This window comes from Protopterus annectens, chromosome 7.part0 (genome assembly GCF_019279795.1).
Source record: "Protopterus annectens isolate FY-2018-M chromosome 7.part0, PAN1.0, whole genome shotgun sequence".
In the NCBI taxonomy this organism is placed as follows: domain Eukaryota; kingdom Metazoa; phylum Chordata; order Ceratodontiformes; family Protopteridae; genus Protopterus; species Protopterus annectens.
In genome coordinates, this window is record NC_056739.1 from 1,447,297,979 (window position 1) to 1,447,323,846 (window position 25,868).

General features: G+C 37.9%; 1 protein-coding gene across 2 annotated transcripts in view; it reads left to right on the forward strand.

The window, feature by feature from the left end:
* The window catches only part of CNTN4 (contactin 4), a 3,809,844-nt gene that overhangs the window by 3,532,997 nt on the left and 250,979 nt on the right, over positions 1 to 25,868 (forward strand). For both annotated transcript variants that reach the window (XM_044078010.1, XM_044078011.1), the window contains exon 14: positions 16,741 to 16,916. In XM_044078010.1, coding sequence (XP_043933945.1) covers positions 16,741 to 16,916 — 176 coding nt within the window. The remainder of the gene's footprint in view (positions 1 to 16,740; positions 16,917 to 25,868) is intronic.

A 25,868-nucleotide genomic window follows, 5' to 3' on the forward strand; every position in this document is an offset into this window, starting at 1 on the left:
AAAAAAGTAGGTTCACCTTACCTGAGCCCACGTGATTGATCGCCAATTCGCGGAAAACCCATCCTTCAGTCACAGATCAGAAAGTGGCTGGCCTCTTTTGACGACAATTCAGTCGAAGGACTTTACATATAAGAAGAACTGATTTTGTTTCTTCCCCGTACGGTTTCACCCACCTGGCCGTCTGATCCGAGGTGAAGAGAGGATTTCCGGTCCGAAGGACAAATCTGTAAAACACAAAGATCAATGCATGTTAGGTTCAAGCAAGGCACCCTTTATTACTTGCAGCAAGGAGACAAAGCATGTAGATACAAGGTTTGTCTGATTTTCTATAGTTCAGGCTACTGTTTTTATACAGTTTTCTGCAGGTTCACAGAAAGATGCTATTATTTGATTTACTGCTGACATGGTCAGATAATTGCTGTCTTGCAAAAACATGTTTGAGAAAAACAACCTGGCCTTGGGCTTGTTTCAGCCCTCCTAAGTTTCTCACAATTCTTTCTCTAGTTCCGATATGATACATTCAAGGTACAATCCTGGCCTCAATACACAATACACATTCTGCTGACTACGGTAGATTTACAGGCGTCTATTGTTCTCTTTTCAGAGCTTCCAGCAGCTGCACATTTTTACACAGAATAAGCAGAATAAATGTATTAACTCTTTTTTATCCCTAATGCATTAAGCCAGCACATTGCAGTTATACATTTTAATGCACTAAGCCTACATATTGCAGTTATATATTTTCCTAACAATATATATAGCTTTTACAAATATTACGGTATACCTTTCCTCTGACAAACTATTTGCTAAAACTGTTTGCGGGTACTTATGGAGTTTGTCCATAGAATCTTACTCTTTAATGGAGAAAAGTGATATAACCAATCCTCTAGTGTCCATTTGCTAATTCAAAATTTGGAACAAATAGAGTCTGAAGTATTTTTCTCTTAATTTCTGATAATAGAGCATTCTATTATTACACAAAAAGTTATTTTCTCCTTTGTATAGAGCAGATACATATTTTATTCTTAATATAATTTCGAAATGTGCTAATCATTGAATATCATGCTATGTTTTAAATTTATGGTGCAAATAAATTATGCACAAAATCCTAGATGGCAGTTTATATAAATAATATTTATCGTCACCATTGACTAGTGATTGAATGTAATAGTTAGAAAGATTGGCATAAATTTGACGTGAGCCATTCAAAGCCCTTAATGACCATATCATTCTCTATATATTAGGAATATGATTGTAGTTCACTGTAATACTCCTTTGTAAATTTTACCTTAACATTGTGAATTTAAATAACTGCAATATATCTATTATTGGATATTTTCTGATTCTTCCTCATCTCTACCAGTAGTTCTTATCCTACACATCTGTAAAATATTTTCTACTTGCCTTTATCTCGACGCTTAAAATGTGGGCATTGACAAAGGTAAATTTTCCCTCAGGTATGCAGTCAGGAAGGAATGAGATAATATTAACACACTCCTCAAGACATTATATACTGATAACAACATAATCTGCATATTATCATTTACCCAGAGCTCAACATCATACAAGGACACTGAGTTATAGTCCTTAAAATGAAATTACATTTTCATGAGATATAATATGGAGAATAAACTCACAAATGTGTGTACATTCCAGTCACAACCATGTTTTCATTATGTTTTTCATTGTATTTTTGGACTGCCTCAGTATAAATATGCAACCTTAAGTAAGTTCAAGGCACAGAACATTAAATAAAGCAAACTAGCACAATTATAAATTGACAATATGAGAAGACATACAGGTTGTGGTAAATGGCTATGTTAATGTGAAATGTTAGTTTCATGAAAATCATGTTTCTCTAATATCAAGAAGGTACTCATTTGGGCTGTATAGCTGTTTTTCATAGAAAATGGAAATCCAGTGTCATTTTTAATATCATTAGCAATGGGGCTGAGAACATTTTACCTAACCCTGTTTCAAGTCTACAAAGGGTGGATGTAGCCTGTTATTATTTTAACATATTCTCTGTTTATGTTCCATCCTGTGTTCTAAGAGAACATCTCAGCAAAATACAGGAAGAAGTTCAAGGAATCATTTATCTGTCCTTTATCCATAATTATCAAATAATTATCCTCTACAATATAAGAAGTCACTTTGGTTTTCCTAATATTAATTCTTAAATCTTTTTGCTACATGAAAATCCAACTGCACCTTTGGATCCTCCAACATTAAACGAGAGAATATTTTTAAAGAGTTATCCCAAAGGGTTATACATCTTTAGATGTTTTACATCACCGGTCTTGTAAATGGGAACTGTAATGCCCTGTTGTCAGAGTCCATTGAACTTCACACCTTATATGTAGTCCCTAAAAGGGTAGTATGTTGACCTGGCACATTCATCTTCATGCCTACTGCAGATCTCACTACCAATGCCATCTGTCCCAGGAACATGATCACAATGCAATTGATATGTTTAGTATTTTATTTTATTATCTGTAACTTGAATGTTTCCTTCTACCTTCCGATTGATTATTGCAATAATATTTCTAGATCTGTTACTTGATATGTTTGGCCTAATTTATCTCCAAAATAAATTGTTCATCCAGTTGCCTGAGCTAGAATAGAGAACAAGGTATCAGGTTGCCCTATTATCCTTATCTGTTATTGCGTGGAGCATATGTTACCAGCTTTCCTCTACATATCACCTCCTTTTTTCCCTTGTAACACTTTATATTTTTCCTTTCATCCCTCATAGGAGAGTAACTCTTAGGATCCATCCTTTCCATCTGTAGTTAATACTTCAACAACAATTTTGCTCTACCCATAAACACTCTGTCTAATCACAACTCCATATTTCTTCCATTAGCAGTACTCACTTCACATTCCCCTATTGGTTCAGCTACCTCTATTTTTTAAGCAAATAGTCTTTAAATGTGAATATGTTCTTAAATTTCCTTATATTCATTTTTATCTGTTAAATTAAACACTTACTGTATTGGACAATGTGTTTCTTGTTTTTATTTCTAAACTGAGACAAACATGTTCAGTCTGAATTCTAGGTATAATATTTAATAATCAACTTTATCGCAGTTCAGATAAGAGTATGTTATAGTTGAAAATTGATGACACCCTTTGAGGCCTGTGTGTGTACTCACTACTAATTCCCAGATGCATCGTATCAATCTAATATCCACAAATTACATTTTGACACCATTTTAACAGAAGATACCCAGTTCTATTCACTATTAAATATGTTTACTTCATCCCTTTTTTAATTCTTACAATTATGATGTCCTTTGACTCTGGAAATAAAGTCTTCACATAGTAATAGTCTGTCATCTTTTTGAGATGCAAGGTTTACCCACTCCCTGGACTATTACCATACCAAAATATTCTGTTATTCGGCATTCCTTTTGGGTGATCTATCAGTATCAAATAATGTCCAGTTCTTTCCTAAGAAATGTAATCATACACTTATTAAAATAATTCAGAATAGCAACAGTACAGTTTAGAATGCAGAACTGTACTAATCAATGTAACTAGATTGCCACAAAGCCTCCTATAAATTCCTTCTATAATAGCTGGAACATGAAACCTTAATAAAAGTATAATTTCAGTAATATTACATCTATTAATTGTGTTTTATGCAGTATCACACCTTCCAAACTTCTTAAAAGTTCTGCGCATTCTGACTCATCCCAGTTGAATGCATAAACCTACTATATTCCATGAGACTACTTTTAGACGTTCCTCTTTTCTTATCCCTTCCATCATCATACCCTGGAGCCCAATCCATCCAAAACCACTCAATGCATCTGATTTAGAAGATTTCGAAAGAATGCCTGATCTAGATGAATTTCTGTTTGTTTATCTTTACATAATGACCAAAAATTTGAAATGGAGAAGACATATGCTGCCAATTTGGTCTATGTATCATAGGCATTACAATTTAGTATGAATTCCATCTAGATTAGCTTGGATGATTAAATGCATTATAAGGATTTTCACAAATTTTTGGTTGCCTATAGTAAATTCATTACTTTTGTAACTGCTTACACCAATAATTACAAGAAGAAAGTATCATTAATTACCTTAGTATATACTACTAACAATATGCACTTTTTAGGTATATCGCTAAGCCACATATGCATCATTAGGGAAATAACTTTGCTGTAGTTATCTTACAAAAAGTGCCACTCATGTTTGGTTATTCTAAAGTTCTTAGTTAGGACTAAAGCTGAGTTATTGCCCCCCTTAAATTTCAGGCGCAATGAGTATAAATAAACCACTCATGAGTAGCATTTTATTCCAAATAAAGGAGGCTGTATTTTGTGCAGTGAATTGCAAAGCTAGTTAGTGCATAATATGACTAAACTCTATCAACATAACTTGAACAATCTTCAACTGTAGTGCTAAAAACATTATGTCGAACATATTCATACATTTTCATAACACTATTGCTGCAACCTGACATTTTACTGTCCATGATTTCCCACATCATCCAAACTAGTATTCATGCACTAATTCATTCACAATTTCAAACTAATGGTCATTTTGCAACAAAATGCATACTTTTACAGAATTCTTGATTTAAAACAGCTATTTCTACTTTTTTATTTGTTTTTTAAGCAGACTCAGTCACTGAAAATACTTAATAAAACTCCTTATGCACTTAGTATAAAAACATTTGTTTTGCTTTATATGACTGAGAAAAACTATAAATGTACTAAGTACATACGTTATGTAGTCATAGTCGGAGTAATGTTTCTCAAATATAATTTTGTAATTATTGTTATGAACAAATTCATTTACAAATTCATTTACATAGCCATGTGAAAATTAAGAACATCTATCTGTTTTTAACCCAAGAACCACAATGCTTGTGGTTAACAGGCAAGAAGATTGTTTTTTCATTAATTAATTAACTTTCCAACACCCATGTTACCCTATTCTGGGTCATTAGTGCTGCTAGGAGTCAAATCACATCACAGCAGTCAGTGGCCATAGGGCAAAATCTAATCTTGCATGTGACATAAATCTTAGGGAATTTTCATTATTAATATTATTATTGTTATTATTATTATTGTTATTTTGTAAAGAAATGCGGACCCGTACCAAAGCCCAGTCTGGCATAGCATAGTCTGAATCAGTGCTGTGTAAAGAATGAGAGAGCTCATCACCTCCAATCCCTCTACCCACATCCAAAGTGACAGAGCTGCTAAAGAACTGCCTTTTTTTAGCTGTAAAAGAATTGTATTTTTTTTGACAGCAGTGCATGTCCAATTACTGAATTATTAAATGAATGTTTTGACCAGTGCACAAAGCCCATTCCCTCTGTCAGACAGTGATTTAACTACATCTCATCTCTTTACAAATTAATTTTCTAGTTATCTGTGGATCTGCTTCAACTTCCTATCATTACTTACGACGTCAGGGCATCATGTTTCCCCCATCTTGCTTCTTTTTAATATCTGTTATATGAGAAAGAAAGATGTGTATAATATAGTGTGAGACATAGTATCACATGTATAATATATCGTGTTACTTTGCTGGTTACTTCAGGTTTCTCAGTTCAGACTGGCACTCCCTTTCTCACTCCTCTAAAAGCTGTCAGATGAATGTACACCACACTACATCTGAGAAATAACTTGAACATATAATCAGGCCGTAGTGACAGTCAGAGTTGCTGTCTTCACTGGTATTGGTATGTACTTCTAAACTTCTGCACTCTTTTTGTATGAGTCGTATAAAAATGTATTCCTGAGGCATGCTACTGTGGGGGCAGATCTTTGTTCACCACCCTTCTATGCAAAGGTTTATTCCTATCCCAGAGTAACAAAAACTCAGGAGAAGGAATAATTACTCTTCCATTTACACAAAAAGGTGCAGAATTACATGGTTCCTATTACAAAATACATATGGCTGTGCACTTCCTATTTGTGCAGTGGTGTCATAACTGTTAAGATATCAGGCTAAGATAATCATTCATTTTACTTCTTCTTCTTCTTATGAATGCCTTACCTTAAAGGAATACATTGAAACTAACTAAGCCTTCTAAGTTCGCAGATACCACTGCGTTGTACTCTTTTTGTTACAATTTCTTTTTCCTTATGAATATAGTACATTCAGCAGGTCATTGTTTCATTGAGGGCTGCACAATTGATATCAGGCCATCAAACACAACTTTTGGAAATGTATATTTTATGATAAAGCCCCAGATCTACTATGAATAGGAGAATTTTCTGCATCCTAGCATACAGGCTCATAGCTTCATAGGAAGCTGCTAGGCTATCGGCCCTAGGGCCTTTATAAGCCTAGTCGTATTATACCCTTGTTCCCTTACTGACCAAGTTGTATGGTCTCTATTTGCAGCACAAGTCTATGATAAGCACAGTCTGGCCTTATCCAAGATGGACATGCGTGACACCCCTGGGGCAAATTTACGGTCTCCCATCCAGTTGTCTGAATTATGCTTAAATAGGGTCATTGAGGAGCTCTGTTTTATGTGAATTGGGAGTTTATCCCAGAATAGTGGTAACATACCCATGCCGTATTCATTCCTGATCTAGATACATTTCTGCTTGTTTATCTGTATCAGCATAAGTAACTCTGATGTTGCCAAAGTTCTGAGAAAGATATAATCTAACATGTACAAAAACTGCTCTTGGCCAGTCCTGAGTAAATGGGCTTCAGTGAGTCTGTCATTAGTGCAATGATTGTACATCATGCTGTACCTTCATTTGTTTATAGCCAGCTGCTTCTGCTCTGCTTAGATTATCTTCCATTTCCCGAGACCTAGAATGACAATGCTAACATCCAGACACTGGAAGTGAGATGCACAGATTGTGTTCCTATAACCTGGACACTTTCTGTTATTGGTGTTTCCTTATGACTTCACAGGGATGTAGACAGAAGTAAAGGTGCAAGTATAACAAAAGCCCAAAGGCCAAGGTTGGATGGTATATACCCTACCTGACTACACTGCTACATCACCTTTTGTTGTAATATTTACCTGGATTGCTCGCTCTCACTGATTCAGCCTATGTAATGAACAATGAATTATTTAAGATATACCCTGATATTAAGGCAATGCTCAGAGTTCTACTTAGTGTCATACTGACTCTAACAAGTCTTGTCGATGTGTAGTACATAGAATGCTGCTGCTATAGTGTATCTTGTAGTTACTTCTAGGTGGCATAACTCCGCCTTAGGCTTGCACTATCCTAAGCTAAGAGTCAGTAGTATGTCATATTTGCCAAATGCAAGTACTTCATCTAAGTCCCAGGCACCATTTGCCAGTGCTGCAATGGCTGTGATGACAATTGCATCTTCGCTAACAACCAGTTCTGATATTTAACTAAAAGTATATAATCTTCAGGAGCATATAAACAAAGTTTCCTTCCTTAGTAATCCAGATTAAAAAAAAGTATACATCAACACTGATAGAACACATTCATTTTAACAATGGTAGATCCTTGTCTCCCTGTAGGGTGGCTGCAGTGGTGCAGTGGTTAGCATTGCTGCCTCACAGCAAGAGGTTCTCTGGTTCGATGCTGGGGTGCCTCCTGTGCGGAGTCTGCATGTCCTCCCTGTGGCCGCGTGGGTTTCCTCCCACATCCCAAAGACATGCTGTAGGTGAATTGAACACTCTAAATTTGCCCTAGGTGTGCGTGTGTGTACCTTCTGTGGAAGGTTGGGTTCCGGGCTGGCAACTCAACACCATAAAACTCCATTGCCAATCATGAGCAGACAGGTGATCTGCTGTGGTGACCCCTAACCAGGAAAAGCTGGAAGAAGAAGATCCCTGTCTAATCTTAATTTTCTTCCAGATGAATAACCCCTTCTATCACTTGTGAAAGAAACCAGACTGATTATAGCTTCAGTAACTTACTAGTACATTTAGTTGTTAATGAATTTTAGGACTATCCATGTGATTATGTGAGATTTTTGACTAACTACTTCCATTCCTTGCTACGACAAGAACTAACATCCTAGAAACTTTCAAGCATACAAGGTATACAATAAAAGTTTTGGTCAATTCTACACTTGGAATATTTTCTTTAGCAATGCATTTTAAATGCTCTTTACAGCAGAACAACTGCTATATGTTTGTTCTGTTGGGTGCCAGGTCAGAGTAAAGGATTGTGTATCAGGAGTTTCCTTCGGTATTTTCCAGTGGGAGAAAATACCTTAAAGAAAGCAAGTCAAGACAATGAAGTCAGTAGCAAAATAGCAAAACACACACACACACACACACACACACACACACACACACACACACACACACACACACACACACACACACACACACACGCACAAACACTGTTCTGGTTTCTAGCCAAAAAGGCACAAAGATGTCAGGTTTTAAATGAATACTGGAACATACAGTAAATGTTATAGATAAGCGCCACTGTTGATAAAAGAGTAGTATTCATTTGGGCAGCTCAAGTATTTTTAGTTGTGCAAAATGTAGACAGTTTATTAGTTTCATGCATATTGCAAGAAATCCTCAGTGAATCATACATGTGCATTGTATTTCAATAAACTCAAAACCTCAAACAGCAATGTTGTATCTAATCTTGTGCCTGAAAATGGCCACACGTGTGAAATGCAATTGTTTTATTATTATTAATAGCAATATGGTCCGGCTTCATAGCCATATTTCACAGAAGTGGACAGCTTGTACCTCATAACGAATACTCTACAGTGCAAACCAGGCATGAGTAACTAAATGAGCACACACTGCACAAGTAGACAGAGAGCTGCACTTTAAGGTGGTAGATGTGGCAAATAAGGAAAGTCATAAGTGAAGGAGATCACCATTGTTGACCTCATATAAAGAAAGGTAAGGCAGTGGTCTCACACATCATTGTGGATAACTCATGAGAACACTTGTAAGAGCTACATCAGGTAGCTTAAACAGATGCAGGCAGTGTCACTGCAAGCTTCAAATAAAAACTATATAAGGGATGTGAAAGACCACTCAGGGGATGCCACAGAAGTTAGATGCCATATCAGTTCCATGAATGTGGTGGAAATTGGAGTACAGGAAAGTACCAAAAGGGGGACAGAAGTAGAGGAGCACACATCAGGAAACTGTAAGATAAAGCAGGATCGGATGTAAGTAAAGCATGTATTTTTTGCAAGGAAAGGCCCTGATTTTGTGTATATGGAGAGAGAAGGAATGAGGTGAGGGATAAAAGCATAAAAAAGGATGAAATGAGATGGATGGTATGCAGCAGGAGACAAAAAATGCAGGGAATGATGGGGGCAACACAGGATACACAGAGACAAATATAGAGCACAGAAATAGGTGGGACCTGGTTGGGATACAGGCAGAATGATGGCAGTATATGGAGATCCCTGGTTCATTAGGCCAGTGACATGAATCACACCCCATTTGGTAGATTAATGGTGTTGGTCTGGCAGACAAGAGAGACAGAGAGAGAGAGTCTGATACCCATTACAGGAGGGCTAGATGTATTACAACCCATTGTGTCATCACATAGTCAAATACTGCTTCCACAAAATGCTCCAACTTTGGTCAAGCTAGGGCAAGTAGTGAGAGAAAATGTCAGTCAAATTTGCAATAGACTCTCCGTTGAGAGGTATTTTCACTACTGCTACAACTTCAACATGAGATAGACAAGGTGCCTGCTGATGTTCATACAGCTGAAATGGACCATCATGTTCTGAAGAAATAAGGGTTTCATTAGGGAAGAGACCCATAGTTTGTAAACCAGATAAAGGCATAACTAGGATGGAGCAAAGGGAATGGATACCCTGAGAAAAATCTGATAGGGGGTCTAGTCAGCAGATGGCCTGCCAAGTACTACTATGCATTCTCCTTGTGGAATAGATCTGAATAAGGTTTCAATAACCACTATCCAAAATGTTATGTAGAGGAAATACTATTATGATGCTCTCTGTAATACATCAGGCTTGCCCCTTGAAGGAGGCAATAGCACTGGCAGCCATCATCATGAAATTTCAGCAGTATAAAGTTGCAGCTGAAGGACCATACCCTGCATGGGACTTTGGATGGATACTAGCACAAGTCAAAGCATGCATTGCTTATCAGCAATGAGTGGCCTAATGCCTGTATGCCTTATGTTGCTGATTCATAGACACTGGAGGAATCTAGCCTCTTTACCAAATACACACACACACGCGCACACACACACACACACACACACATATATATATATATATATATATATATATATATATATATATATATATATATATAAATATACATACACACACACACACACACTACATACACACATACACACACACACACACACACACACACACACACACACACACACACACACACACACACACACACACATATATATATATATAGATAGATAGATATGTATATGAATATATGGCAAAGATTGACTTTACAGGTGATCTGCTGTGTTTGATGCCAAAACACGCAGCAAGGAAGCAGAAGCAGCAGACTTGTATGAGGCAGCTTGAAGCACAGACGTAAGTGTTCCACAATATCAGATGTGCACAATGATCTACAGCTGTGTCATTTCCATATAAATATTTTACTGTGAATAGAATTTTGAAACAGTAATATAGCTGTGGTAACAGCAATGCCTGCAGCCTACACCTGCAACTAAAGAATGCAAAGGTTATACATGTGTTGATCTACAAATATACCCAAGGGAGGGCAATACCAGTAGCATAGCAAGGGTGCAGTGAAGGGGGAAGCTACCCCGAGTGCAAAGAGTTAGGTACAGGCATAATCAATAAGGGCAGTTCCTGTATTCTTTTTTCTTTAACAGCATTTCTGAGACCATTTGGGTTAGTAAGATTGACATCAGGAGCACACATTGACCACTGTTTATGTGCTTCATGGGCACATCAGGTATTCAGACTCAGAAGATCACTAGCCCAGGTAAGCATATGATAATGGCCAACATTTGTTAAACTGTCCATTGGGTGAACTCCACATGTCATCATGGCTTGCATGGCAGGCACTGTCTGTCTGATATTTCATCTGTTGTGCATTCAAAGAGTAGACCATTGTTATGGTCACATTTGTAGAGGCTAGGATTGCATAACAGGCTGAGTTCAACATTTGCACTTAGTCTGATGATGATGATGTTGACACACAGATTGAGTCCCAGTTCCAGGATGCATTAACATTATTTGTTTGCTTTCTTGGTAGTTCTATTGCCCATAGTGATGCTATGGCCTTCCTCAAGCATGCTACTCTAGAAATTTCACAGCATGGATGCTCACTGTTTATGTTCAGGGGGTTTACATGTGACCCACTGCACTACCACTGCTACCTCTGAGCTTGTAGAGGCAAACAAATGCACAGAGGCACATGGAACTAATGGCTCTGCTGGACAGAGGCACAGGGAACTAATCTAAGGGGGTGGCTAAAGCCAACACATTCTGGCTAGGCTTATAATTGCCCTCAGGCAGATAGCCTAGTACTTACCTATGAACCTATGAACCTATCTGATATGTGTATCCTCCCCATACTGCAGGTTACCAGCAGTTCAAGGCACCCACTACTGTCAACATTTTAATAGCTGGTCCTACACAAGGATAACTCTAAACATCAATCAACAGAACTGAAGGGTTATAATATGAGCACAATCAATAGCCTGCCATGCTAACCTGGAAATGATTGGTGCAGTGTGTGACCTCCATAAGGCTGTTGACCAGCACTGCCAAAGCCTCCTAGTGACCATAGATCCTAGGGACAATGTCGTGGCTGGACTCATATGGCCTATGGTAGTTCAGACTGCATCTATGATCACCTGCACATTGATGTTAGCTACTGACACAACTGGCGCCTTCTGTCCCAGTGTTACATGCCATTGTGGGTTTGTGAATATGCATGGTGTCCACATATGATGACTCTTACACCCATCATATTTGATGTATCATGATATTGTTCCTCATGTTAGTGGCAGCCACCAAGGGTGGGACGCCTACTGTGAACACCCCATACGGGTGATGTCCCACCAGTTCTGCAATGTGTCTATCCTTGTGGTTCACAAGTTTAGCTATCTCTACCCATCAGAGTGGCCCAACTACACAGGTACATAGTGCCTCACCTGTGACCTGCCATTGCAATGGCCACACTGCACAAACCCATAGCAGCTCTCCCAACCAGACAGCACAGGAAATCTAGTATGACAGTGATGTCCTCATCCCTATGATCCACATCTCTGCCTCCAATGACCAGTAGCCTATCACCTTACTGTTCTGTAGATAGTCATGTGTCTTTCTGTCCCTAAACATGTGAAAATGATGATGGCTGTGACTATCACCAACCTCCTTCCAGTGTGGAGATGTCTGATCACAGTGTTTCTTGAAGATGCACTACTTAGATAGCTGCACAAAACACTGTAAGCTTCATATTGTTCTTCATGACACCCTATTGCTACAGTGTACATGTCATGGCAAAGAGCGGTGAAATTGACACCGATGTTTTACCTGCACAGTCAGATACTGTGCACAGCCATGTCTAGGAATGTGGTGCGGATGTTGGTTGGTGTCTAGCTATATCATTGTCATTGTAGGAGGTGATCTACTGGAGGTTTTGATGGGTCCTGTTTTTTCAGGTTTTGAAGGTCCCAGTAATGATGGCTGTGTTCTCTAATTCATATACTAGAAAAAAACTATGCAAAACCACTAACTACAAATCCACTAGAAACACAAAAGATTTCTTTCCAGAAGTCCTCAATACTTTACTCTGTAACTATGACTGGACCCCCCCCCTTAAGCACCTCCCACTTGACCAGGCTGTAGCATATTTCAACAAAACATTTCTACAACTCTTAGACACTGTCGCTCCATTGTGCAAAATCAAGGTTAAAACCTCTAGAAACCCCTGGCTCAGTAAAGAAACTAAACAAATCCTCAAGTCCAGAGGCACTGCTTGGCTTTACTAACAAAAATCAAAGAAACACAAAGCCTAAATAAGTACCAAGAACTGCGCAACCATGCAAAAAAATGCATTAGGCTAGACAAAAAATCTTACTACACGATATTACAAACTAATTACCAACACAACCCCCCAAAATTTTGGAAAAATGTAAACCAGCTACTAAAACCCACCCAAAAGGCTACCCCCAAACCAGCTACCCCTAACACTAAAGTTCCCATCGAAACACAATTCAACTCCCACGTTGTGAACTCAATTCTATCCTTAGTATCACAGGACAGTTCCAACCTCACTACCCCCCCAACACAAGTAACACTAATACAAGCTTTACCCTCAAAACAGTTTCCACCATTTCAATCAAAAGTATGCTCTCCAAACTAAAAACCTCATCAACAGCAGTCGACCTACTCCCCAGCTATTTCTTGAAACTCACAGCAGATGCTATTGCTATCCCAATCTCCACTCTCATAAACAGATCAATTGTTGAAAACTATATGCCCAAACTCTGGAAAATATCCTATGTTACACCCATACATAAAGGCAGGACCTCCACTGAACTTAATAACTACAGACCCATTGCATCTATACCCAGGTGCTAAAATATCTCCTAGACAGCAACATCTTGTCACCTACTCAACATGGTTTCAGACCTACCCATAGTACCACTACAGCCCTCCTCTGCTTCACAGACACAGTAAACCATCTCAAAAACGAATGCCTGCAGGTGTCAACTCTTTTTTTGGATATGTCTAAAGCATTTGACACAGCCTCGCACCAAATCCTGCTAAACAAACTAAACCAATATCACCTATCAAATTCCACTCTTACCTGGTTCCAAAGCTACTTAATTGACAGGTACCAAGCTGTGAAATGGGAAAATTCTCTCTCTCCCCAGCTGCCCATAAATATAGGAGTCCCACAGGGTTCTATCTTAGGACCACTACTATTCACAATCTTCAGAAATTACCTCCATACCTCCACACAGCATGCATCTATCATTTAGTATGCAGATGATACTACCTTAATCTGTGCTGCACAAAACATTCCCACCCTCCTGCAAACAACTCAACTAGCATTCTCTGACGTTGAAAACTACCTTACCAAAGCCCAACTTATCCTCAATACAAAGAAAACTCAGGTTATGATTATGACCAGTTCTAACAAAAACACTGATAACAGTCAATTCACTATCTACTCAACAAATGCTACTCCAATTGCTCCAGTTGCACAGGCTAAGCTATTGGGAATAACCATAGACTCCCACCTAAAATTTGATAGTCATCTCAACTTAACTATTTAAAAAGTACATGCCAAACTGGGATCACTCTACCGTATCAAACCATTTCTTACCAACAACACAAGATCATCCATTGCTCGCTCCCAGCTTCTATCCACCCTACTCTATGCATATCCCATTCTGACTAATATCAACAAAACTGAACTAAGCAAAATGGAAGCCTGCTATAACAGAATTGCCTGCACTGCTGCAAATTGCTCATGTAGAACTCATCACTGTACTGCTTTGAGACAGCTCCACTGGCTTGAACTGCCCAACCTCCTAATCTACAATCAGCTCTGCCTCTATCATTCTATCTATTACCTCCCCAATAAGTGCCCTGCCCTCAAAAACCTAGTACAGCATCACTCACCCAAAAGGCCTCTTAGATCATCAAGCAAACTATTACTAGAAGTCCCCAACAGCTACAATAGTTTTGGAGACACACTATATAGTAGTTCAGTGGCTAAAAATGGAACTCTCTCCCCACTAACATACAAAGCACATTGTCCAAAGCCTCCTTTAAAAACCTCATTAGGCAACATCTCAAGCAAAGTTGGCAGTACCATGACTGCTCCCCAGGCTAGTGAAAGGTACACATACTAAACCTAAAGTACTTGATAATAGTTTTGACTCTTACTCACAAACGCTGGCTAGTGTACAATGTATGTATTGTACCTGTGTACTATGTATGTATTCTACTTATGTTCCACATTTCAGCTGTATACAACAAATCTATTAATTACCTTTATTTTTAAATTAATATTTTCTTGTTTGTTCTCTCCACTGTAACTGTTGATGTGCAGCATACCACAGTAAAAACATGTCTATTGTAATTTGTGTGTATACATGTCTAAATATCTAAATGTACCTGTAATTTTTCTATGTGGAGCTTTACTTCCTGAGCCTCTGCTGAAAAAGGGCCATTTTGGCTCAGTCAGACACCCCCAGTTAACAAATGTAAAATAAAATAAAATAAATAAAATATGGATCGTACTTTTTACCTTGCAGTATGCTGCAAACAGCTGACTGGTTTTGGCACGTGCATACTGCAGTGCTTCCACACATGTGTCTAGGCATTGGAACAGAGATTTCAGCTCAATACATTCTTGTTTTGGGTGTGGGCTCTGCTATACTGATGTTTAGCTATTTTGTGACAAAGTAGAGACATGAAGGATGGTGGGTTGAGATCAGTGGGGGGAAGAAATGTACATACCATCTTTGACTTTGGATATTCTAATACAACACTGCACCTGCATGTACCTACAAGGTGGTCCTGTGTGATGGGACACACCAACAAGTAATGATATAGATGAGTTATATACCTTAAATGGGAGTAATAGGCACTACCACAGTGCTGTGTACATATGGGTTATAAGACCCTGTACATTGTACACCACCTTGCAGTTGATGGCATGGTAGCCCTTCTTATTAATGTAATGCCATCTGTGGTCACCAGGTGGGAAGTTTATTGTCATATAGGTACAAAGTTTACGTCTCAGCAGACAGGTGGGAAATATCATAAAAGCCATGAGTGATGATGGCTGTCTCCTTTGCCATGATAGGGACACAGGTGTGCTCATCCACCTACAGTGCAATTTACTGAGCAGAATCATGAGCATTCTATAGGCCAATGCCTTTGATATAGCCAATGTATACTTAATTTGTCTCTTGACATGCCCTGTAACCCAAAGGTAAGAGCTAAACATACCTTGATATCCACTAGTATGGGAAGTATGTGCAGTCAACCATTTTCAGTATGTGGGTCATACAGGTCAACCATTTCCTATATAGTGTATCTGTCCATTTGAAAGTCCAGTAGCTGTGAGCATGTCCAGGAAGATGCTAGCCATGCTAAGTAAATCCCGATGACAATAGCCACCACTGCTCCAAACATTTTTGTTCTTGCAATATTACAAACATGGGTGCACTTTTTCCTTTATGCGCAGATGCAAGTGCCTGCACTACTACCCACATGACAACGATAAATCACAATCTGCTTTCCCCCAGTCTTGTACTCATGTTACTATACACTGATTAGACTGTTCTACTTCATTTGTATATCCTTATGCAGTCATTTGCATACCTATTTTCCTTTGCCTTTTAATTTGTCTCCCTGTTGCACTACATGGTTCTAAGAATGACTATTTTGCTGCACATTCTAGATTTCAGTTGCATGACTGCACTATGTAATTTTGCAGTCTGACTATGAATACCATCCTGTGTGCGTTTAATTACTGTTTTGTTTGCTGACAGATATTCCTACTAGTTACAGAAGCTAGCTAATTAGTGAATGCAAGTCTGGATAATGAATGTTGCAGAAAGAACATTTTTTTTGAACTCATGCACTCTTGTTTCAGCATTCACTTTACTATTTAAAAGTCATTCTCCAAAAAGGGATTTGTCACTGAAGAGCACTGCCTTTGAAATAAACCATCCTATTATATTTAATCAAGTTTTGACATTATTTTTTTACAGTATATTCAGGCTGAAAGGCTCTGTATGCGTGATTATAATGCACTCTTTTATCTTCATACAGATGCAACAAGGATTATAATTCCACCTGCAAATATGGAGGCAATTGTTGGAGAAAGCATAGTCCTTCCTTGTCAAGTATCCCATGATCCTTCTCTGGGTGTTGCCTTTTCATGGTACTTTAATGGACAACTAATCAATTTTGATGCAGACAGAGACCATTTTGAAAAAGTCGGAGGGGTAAGTAATTAAAATATGTCAATACAAAATGCTAATTTCATAAAATGTGTAAACACTATGAAATGTATTTGCATTGATAAGCAGCACAGGTAATGTTCACTGTTAGCATAAGGAAACCTGTGACTGTGAAATGACAGGCATTACTATTACTATTATTAACTACAGATGTTTGGAAAGGTGTCTATGAATTCAGAAAAAAAACAGTTAACAAGCAGAAGATTAATCACTTCATTTACATATATGTGTACAGTCTATCTTTTATTGTTTACAGAAAGATCCGTTGCTTATTACTAAGGTGCAAAAACATTTTGACAGACTCATTTATGTATTCGGAATCTTTGCACTTGTGACTGCCTAGTTTGCAAGTTCAGCCATTAGTGCTGACAGGTTGACAGTATTCTTACCAAATAGGATGCACATTTTAATTTGATGCCCTTATATTTTATTTCTGTTTATACTTTGCTTTGATTCATTTATTGTTGTTTACATCTGGAATCCACAACAGGTTGCAGTCATGGCTTCTCAATGAGAACAAAACTGTTCTTTTTTAAGAAGGAGGTATTGCATGTATACTTTCTTGTAGATTGCCTGTTTCATTGTTTGTGTATTACTAAATTAGGAATATATGCTATGGCCTGGATATAGTAGCATGTGCAGATATATCCACTGGTCTGTACCTTGTAACAGTAAAAAAACGTGTTTGTAAGTGTAGCTATATTCAATGCTTTAATCATACATGATTCTTGTATATGCTATTTGGAACAGATGTTTCTTACATACTGTATAAAACAAAATAATGTATATTTTGCTTGATGACCGGTAATATTTTACTGTTTAAATATTATATAATGCAATTTTCGTATCCCATGCAAACTCTACCATGTTTTCTCTTTGTTAGTATGATGATGAATGCTAGTAAATTGCATGCCCTTTCTAACTATTCAAAACTAGTATTATATTATAGCTTTTTAATACCAAATAACTTAAATAATATTGTGAGTTTCGTCTTGATCCAGAAAGCATCACAATACATGTAATTTATTTTTTTTCTGCATAGTCATTTATGTATAGAACTACAAAATAATTAGAAAATCATTTGTTGGTGCCCAGTGCAGGATGTAATTTGTGTATCTTTTGGAAGTGACACTTAAATCATTTGTTCTAAGTTATGCTTACGTTTTTCTGGTTGTAAACAGGGTGCATGAAATGAATTAAAACTGTATTTTGTAGTTCTGAGATAACAACTTGCTCTGCATATGAAATGAAGAAGATGGTCCAGTTATGAAATTGCTTCAAAAAAAGAGTATGCTTTCACAAATAAAATAAACAAATTGCTAACCCCAGTATATTCTGACATATCTCAGTTGCACTGCACATTAGGGTATGAAATGGATTGATAACTATATGCAGTGAGCATCTAAAAAGAGGTTGTTGTTGTGTCTTTCGGCTTTTCCCAGTTAGGGGTCGCCACAGTGGAACTCCGGTCCGCTAATGATTGGTAGTGCCGAGTTACCAGCCGTGACGCACAACCTTCAATGAAGGTACGCCCATTCACGCATGTCTCCTCACAGAAGATGCTCTAGCTGAGAATCAAATGGGACAACGTCTTGCTGTGAGGCGACAACACTACCGCAGTACCACCACTGCATCCAAAAAGAGGTGGTAAGCTCTAATCTAAACTGTACGATTTGTGTCAGAATTTATTAAGACAGTTCCACTACATTCCAGAGCAGCATACACAGCCAACATTTGTGGTTGCCACATTAGCCACAGACTTTATATTTCATTCACAGGATGGACACAGCAACACTAGCATATACTCTACAGTCATACTACAGGTAACTGAACCATGTGACAGGAAGTAGTTTATCAAAGAGCACATGCACTCATGTCGGGAATTTGTGGATGTGTAAGGACTTTATTTTTTCCTCTTGTTATTACTCACCTTTCACACAGTGCACCCATGCGGTGCAGTTTCCCTTATACTACTCTCAGTCTTCTGAGAGCAGAAGACAATTAGAAAAACATTGATAGATCCCCCCATTACCTCAGGTAGCACTTGCCTAATCAAAGTCTTGTACACATTTACATTACACCTCATGTGATACCTGCCTGCCTATACAATGAGCTGAATCATATCTTACTGAATATTGAGCCTTCTTCATGTGACTGCTGAAGCAAGCCACATATCATCAGTAATAAGGTAACCTCAAATGTGATCACTGGTTAAATTGTTATCCATTTTTTCTTTGACATCTTGTGTTTTTAGCTGAACAATTACTCCTTGGTGAATTCAAGTGAATTTTGCTGTGATAATACAACTGTAGCCTGACACCTTTCCTGAATTTTACCAGAGCATTGTAGTTTAGTCACTCATTTAGCGACTGACTTCAAGGAGGAATCATATTTTCAAATGCTATTTTTGTAACTGATTTGAACCTTCAGTACATGAATAATTTCAGAATTTTTTTCTGTCACAGTCAGGCCAGCTGTTGGTTTCCTTATATATGTAACCCGATTTTTGAATAATTCAATCCAATTTAACTTCACACTTTTCCCTGTTACATTTCATGAACTCCTTTACGGTTCCACATTATGCATGTCTTCTATCTTGCTGCGAGCAATGCACAAATGTACTCCAACTGATACTTCCCTGACCACAAATAGATCCACATCCCCAGTTCCATACGTCCTTCTCCTAGTTACCTCCACCTACCTATGGAGCACAGTGGCTGAGAGGTAAGATCTCTGTCTCTCATAACTCCAAGGTCAAATATGAAGACTTTCTTCCAAGTACTGTTTGCCTGGAGTTTACATGTTGTCATTGTGTTTGTGTGGAAGGTTTATGAGTTTCTTCCCACCTCCTAAAACATAACGTTTGATGAACTATTCTAAACACTCTCCTGTCCTCCCTTGTTCTCTTTCTTTCTCTCTTTCTTTATATATATATATATATATATATATATATATATATATATATATATGGGTCTATGTTGTTAAATCGAAAGTACAGTTCATCGAACCATACTTTGTCGAACTCACTTCTGCGAAAGTGCATTCCATTGAAAATGCACTTTCGCGAAATAAAAAAATAAAAACTAAATAAAAATAAAATGACACACTATACAGTTTTATGCAGGGGGGCAAGCCCCCTACACCCCCACACCCCCTACTTTAATATTCTCAGTCCGAGATTGCACTACAGTGGGGAAAAGGGAATATTCCCTTGTTCCCACTGTACTATGATCTCAGCAAGAGTTTCCTTAGTTATATACATAATAATTTTGCTTTTCTGACATTTTTGTATTTTATTTATCCTTTGTTGACTGAGTTAGTTCCACTAGACTAATAGCCTCTTTTCTAAGGAGACCCAAGGACAGTGGACCACCCCACATACGTAGTTAACAAATCATACATATCATATGTAACTTCATGATGTCTTGCAAGATTCCTATTGAGTGCCTATGCACCGCTAATCAATATAAATAGAAAATTCATTGTACACAGTTATTTCATCCTTCCCCTTCTACATAAAGTTATATCCTTCAGCATTTCTGCTTCCTGTAAGTAGATTTTCTTCTACACTTTTAAAATATCCTGCACTTTTAATACAAAAAAGTCTTTATATATGCCGCATACAGAATTATTTGGTAACTCTCTCTTACATAAACCTATCCATATTATTCATAACCTGCTGTTTACAAGCAACATGTCCTATAACCTGAATATACATTACTTCCTGACATCTGCCTCTTGTCTGTATAATTTGTTGTCCTTAAATATTTCCTTTAGCTGATATATCTGCACACCTACTTACTGTAAAATAAAACTTGTTCTGACTAGAAGTTAATTATATACCTTACGTCTGGCTTCTGATCTACTCTGAAGACACATCGCAACAATTATTTTCCTGATGTTATACTAATCCATGTTTGATTCTATGATGTACTAATCTTTAGTTCTGCATGTCACTTGTTTTGCCTTTCTAGAAAAAGAAATGTGTGAGTTCTAATTATGTTCCTTATTGACATGAATGTTTATTTTAATATTTTGCAAAAAATTATTTTATTCTGAAATGTAGTTGTTTTATTATTCCATCCCCATGGAGATCTAAGCACATCTGTGGGTAGTTTTTACCATGTTACTATTTTCCCTCACCCTTATTCCATGTGTCCATCAACAATATTGTCTTTTTGTCGATTGCCTAGACTCATTTCCATCATCCTTCTTGAAAGGAGGTCCTGGCTAAGCTGCTGTAGCTTTCTTCAGTGCAGGTTAACACTGCTACCCTTCCTTTCCAAGGTCATGAATGCTTTGGTCTTCAGGTACTGCACAAAAGTACTACAAGTGCTTTCTCCATCATGTACAAATATATGTTCTATGAATGTTATTATTTGTATTTTTATATAACCATGCATTTTGTATGTCACACTTCTAAATTCCTTGTGCTTATGTCATGACTAAAATAGGTTCACTTTTCATTGACCCAGCTTTCTGGTTAACAATAGGGTTAAAACTCCAAAACACACCTTTGCCTTCCCCCAAATTGTCCTTTTTTCAGTTCCTCCTGCTAAAACATGTAGCTAAAGTTTAGCTAGCAGACACGCTTCTATTATTTTTTTGGAAAACATCTCACATTTTCCTATCATTTTTTTTTCAAGCTTGTGTATTATTTTAGGAGGTAAATGATTTAGATTCATCATGATAATTGTTGTATTAGCTTTAAGTATATTTATTTATTTATTTATTTTACATTTGTTGACCGGGCTAGTCTAGCTGGATACATATCCTTTTTCAGTAGAGGCCCGAGGAGAAAAGCTCCAATAATGAGAAAAATAACACACTACAATTAGAAAGAGGAACAACATTATAAAGATAACAAAACAGTATGACATCAGTATATACATACTAGAAGAAAAAAGAAAATGCTTAAGCTAGAGAGGTGACAGAACAAGCTATGTTGGTAACATGACATGCGTACCAGTGGAGGAAGTAAAATGGTAGAGGATAGCTTGTAAGTGAGAAGGGTGAAGGGAACTAAGAAACCTATAGGAATTAGTCTGGGTTTAGACAGGGCACAACCAGTGGGACTTTAAATATTCTCTGAGATTATTTTTGAATAGGTAAAGTGATGGCATGAGTCTAAGGTAGTTAGGAAGGAGTTCCATTGCTTTCCAATAGAGTTAGCATAAAGAGCATCGCCGCCCAAATTATTAGATTTGATGGTTGATACTTGATTACTGTTTGAAGACCGAAGGGAACTTAAGTTGGTGTATGGAGTCAGGATTTTACTCAGTGAGGGGGTTTGTCTGGTTGATTTATAATTTTAAATGCTTCAGTAAGTTGATTGAATTTAAGAAGATTGGGCAGTTCTAACCAGCCTAGATTCATGAGGTTGAGGCAATGGTGGGTACGATAGGGTGTTCCAGTAATGAATCTGGCTATATGGTGGTAGGTGGTAGAAAATTTATTGAGCTCATGTTTATTAAGGAAGGAAAATATGGGGGAGGCATACAGTAGGGTGGAAAGGAGATGAGTGCGGGCAATGGTTAATTTAGCATGAGGAGTGAGAAAGTTCCTGATTCTGTACATTGACCCTAGTTTCTTGTTAACTGACTTAATGGTTTGGGCAATGTGCATATCAAATTTGAGCTTGTGGTCAATAGTGACACCTAATAGCTTGGTGTGGGAGACGGGCTCTATGATGGTGCCATTAAAGGATTCAACAAAAAAGAACCTAGGATTTGCAGGTTGTGGTTCAGGGGGTAGGAGAGTGGTAGACGAGGGGAAAAATAGAAGTAGCATACCCTACATACATCCAAATTATCAGGCAGTTCAAGCTGAGCTGACTTAAAGATAAATTTGGGTGTGAAGCCCTTCATTGCTTTCCACTGCTGAAGAGTACCCTCCTCTAAGGTTTGCAAAGATCAACTGTTGGCTTATGCTTTCCTTAGCTCGGTCGATACGTTCTCTTTGGGAAAAACAACTTCAATTTTATTTTTGTTGAATATTAATACTTTCTTCTTTGTGAAAGTTATTGTAAAGCTAGGAGCTTCTGTTATAATGGACTGTCATAAGACTGTATTGTAGTTTTATAGCTTCTGTTATAATGGACTGTCATAACACTGTATTGTAGTTTTACAGTTTCTGTTATAATGAACTGTCATAAGACTATATCGTGGTTTTAAATTAGGGCACTCTTTTTTCCTGTAAGTTTAAAAGTTGTCTAAAGTATTTAAAAGCATTTTTATATATGTGGAGAAATTGTTCATTTTACTTTGGGGTTGTTGAGTGTGTTAAAATGCTTTTAGCTGTGTTTTTGTATGAAAAAGTGACTTTTAAATACTAAATTTTTACTAACTTTTGCTGCTTCTTTTCCCCAGGAAAGAGGCATCATTTTAGACTTGATCATGGAACAAACAGTCAGTCCCAATGGTAGTCCTTCTTCTAGCCATAAAAAGGAAAAAGTTAAGCAAGCAGCCTTTGGCACCACAGCAGGCTAGCAATTTGTCTCAGCCTTAGGTGGGTCACTCTTCTGCGGCTATTTGTTGTGCCTCAGACCCTCATCTTTTTTCCTGGACCCCTCTGATATAGCACCTACAGCTTCTGTGGACCAGGGAAGGGATTAGCCACATGTTCGGTGGCCATTTGTTGTGCCTCAGACCATCGTCTTTTATCCTGGACCCCTCTGATGTAGCACCTACAGCCCCTGTTGTCCAGGGAAGGGGTTAGACACATGTTCTGTGGCCATTTGTTGTGTCTCAGACCCTCATTTTTTATCCTGGACCCCTCTGATGTAGCACCTACAGCCCCTGTTGTCCAGGGAAGGGGTTAGCCACATGTTCTGTGGCCATTTGTTGTGCCTCAGACCCTCGTCTTTTATTCTGGACCCCTATGATGTAGCACCTACAGCCCCTGTGGACCAGGGAAGGGGTTAGCCACATCTTCTGCAGCTGTTGGGGTCCCACTCTTATTGGTCCAGGGAAAGGGAACAGGGAAGGCTTCCATGTTTTGTTAGAATACTGTGCCCATCCCTGGGGAAGCAACTGCTTGGACCCATTTTTGTTTTCTTTGAAAAAGAAACAGAAAACTAATCGTATATCTACTCCTCTTCAAATTTCCTTAGACAGAAGTAGATTATTGGTTTGGATTATTGTTTTATTCAGACTTTTGATACTCTTATTTATTACTTTCTAGTAAAGAGAAGGATTCCCCCTTTCCAGAACAGACTCATGATTCTGAATCTGGACATATTTGCTCATAGGTTTTCTGAATCTTAATCAGAGGAGAGCTCAGTTTCTAATTTTCCCTTAGTGTCTCTCTCTCTTTGAGATTATTTCCAGAATGTGGCACTGTTTAGTCCCTCAGAAAATGTTATGAGCTGTTACAGAAGGAATTTCTTGCACCTTCCCATTTTCTCCACTTCTGTCAGCATTGGATAAGGTGTGTCTCTGTCTGTATTATTCTTTACAGCTAGCATGCTGCCCATAAAAGGAAGATAGAAAGGATAAAGTTCCTGAGTCTTTTTAAGTTTTTATACATTCTCCCCAAACCTGACCCAGCAGCTATAGCTTAAGTTATTCCTACTGCTGATAAACAGTTAATTCCTATCCTACTGTTTCTCATACAATCCCTATGATAGGAAGATTATCGATGGGTACAGGAAAATTGTGCATGTTTCTGCAAATTTGGTTTTCAGAATTTTGAATTGTCAGGCTTACATGTTCATGTTTATTCTGACTAATTGTGGAAGTATGAGGAATGCTTGGTCTGCAGTTTCTTCGTTTGAGGAAATTCTGCTTTAAATTACCTAATAGTTTCTATTGCACTAGTCACTGCTCTCTGTTGACTTAGTTGATAAATCTTCCAGGGCTATGGCCTCGGTACTGTTTTGAGGACGTTTTCATGGCTGCATTCTCAGAACTTCCCATGAAGATGTAATAATGAGATTATATTTGTTCTTTTGGAAATAAATACACGTTTTGGTTCTTTTTCTGCAGAGTTGATCAAAAAGTATGATGAAAGGGGTAGGTTAAGTCATAGAAACTCTTAAGATTTTCTGCCCTCCTTTTTCTAATTTTCTAGGGATTTTCTAATCCCTATTCCAATGTTGGCATAGTGGCAAGGGTGTTCATAAAGAATTCATGGACCCCCAAAACCAAAGTCAGTCCAACTAGTCAGTTTGACTAATTAAGGGACTTTCTTCCTCACTCCCACCGTAGCAGTCCCTTTTCAGTTTCAGAAAATCTGAATTTCCATTTTCCTCTTTGGCAAGAGATAGTTCCACACAAATGGGTGCTAAGTTATAGCTGGTAGTGAGATGGTACTCCTGCTTATGAGGAAGTTATTCCTCATCCACCAGACCAAACTGTTTACCTATCATTCAATTCATGCTGTTCCAGGAAGTGACAGAACCAGGCCCTCCTTTCCAAGATGGGAGAGGTTTTTGTTCAAGGGTGTTTTTAGTGCCAAATAAAGAAGATGCTTGGACACAAGTTCTGAATGTTTTTTCTTATAGCTGTTTAAGATACTGCCTAAATTAAAAATGATACAATTTCACAATCTGTTAACTCTTCTTTGTTCAAGTTTCCAGGTAATGCTACATTTAAAAGATGCTTATCATCGCATTCCTTTTCATCCAGACTTCAGGAGCTTCTTAAATTGTGTGTGTGTGTGTGTGTGTGTGTGTGTGTGTGTGTGTGTGTGTGTGTGTGTGTGTGTGTGTGTGTGTCTGGAACACTTAATCAGTCTCTGTATTACCGTTTGGACTACCCACTGCACCATATTTGTTCACTAATTAGTCAGTACCAGTCACAGCTGATTGCAGGATACAGGGCATCCATTTTCTTTTTTTCCATGTTTAGATGACTTGCTTATCTTTGCAGAGTCTTTTCAAAGTCTCACTTGGGTGAGAGATCTCTTACACAAGCTGGGATTCCAAGAGAACATTCA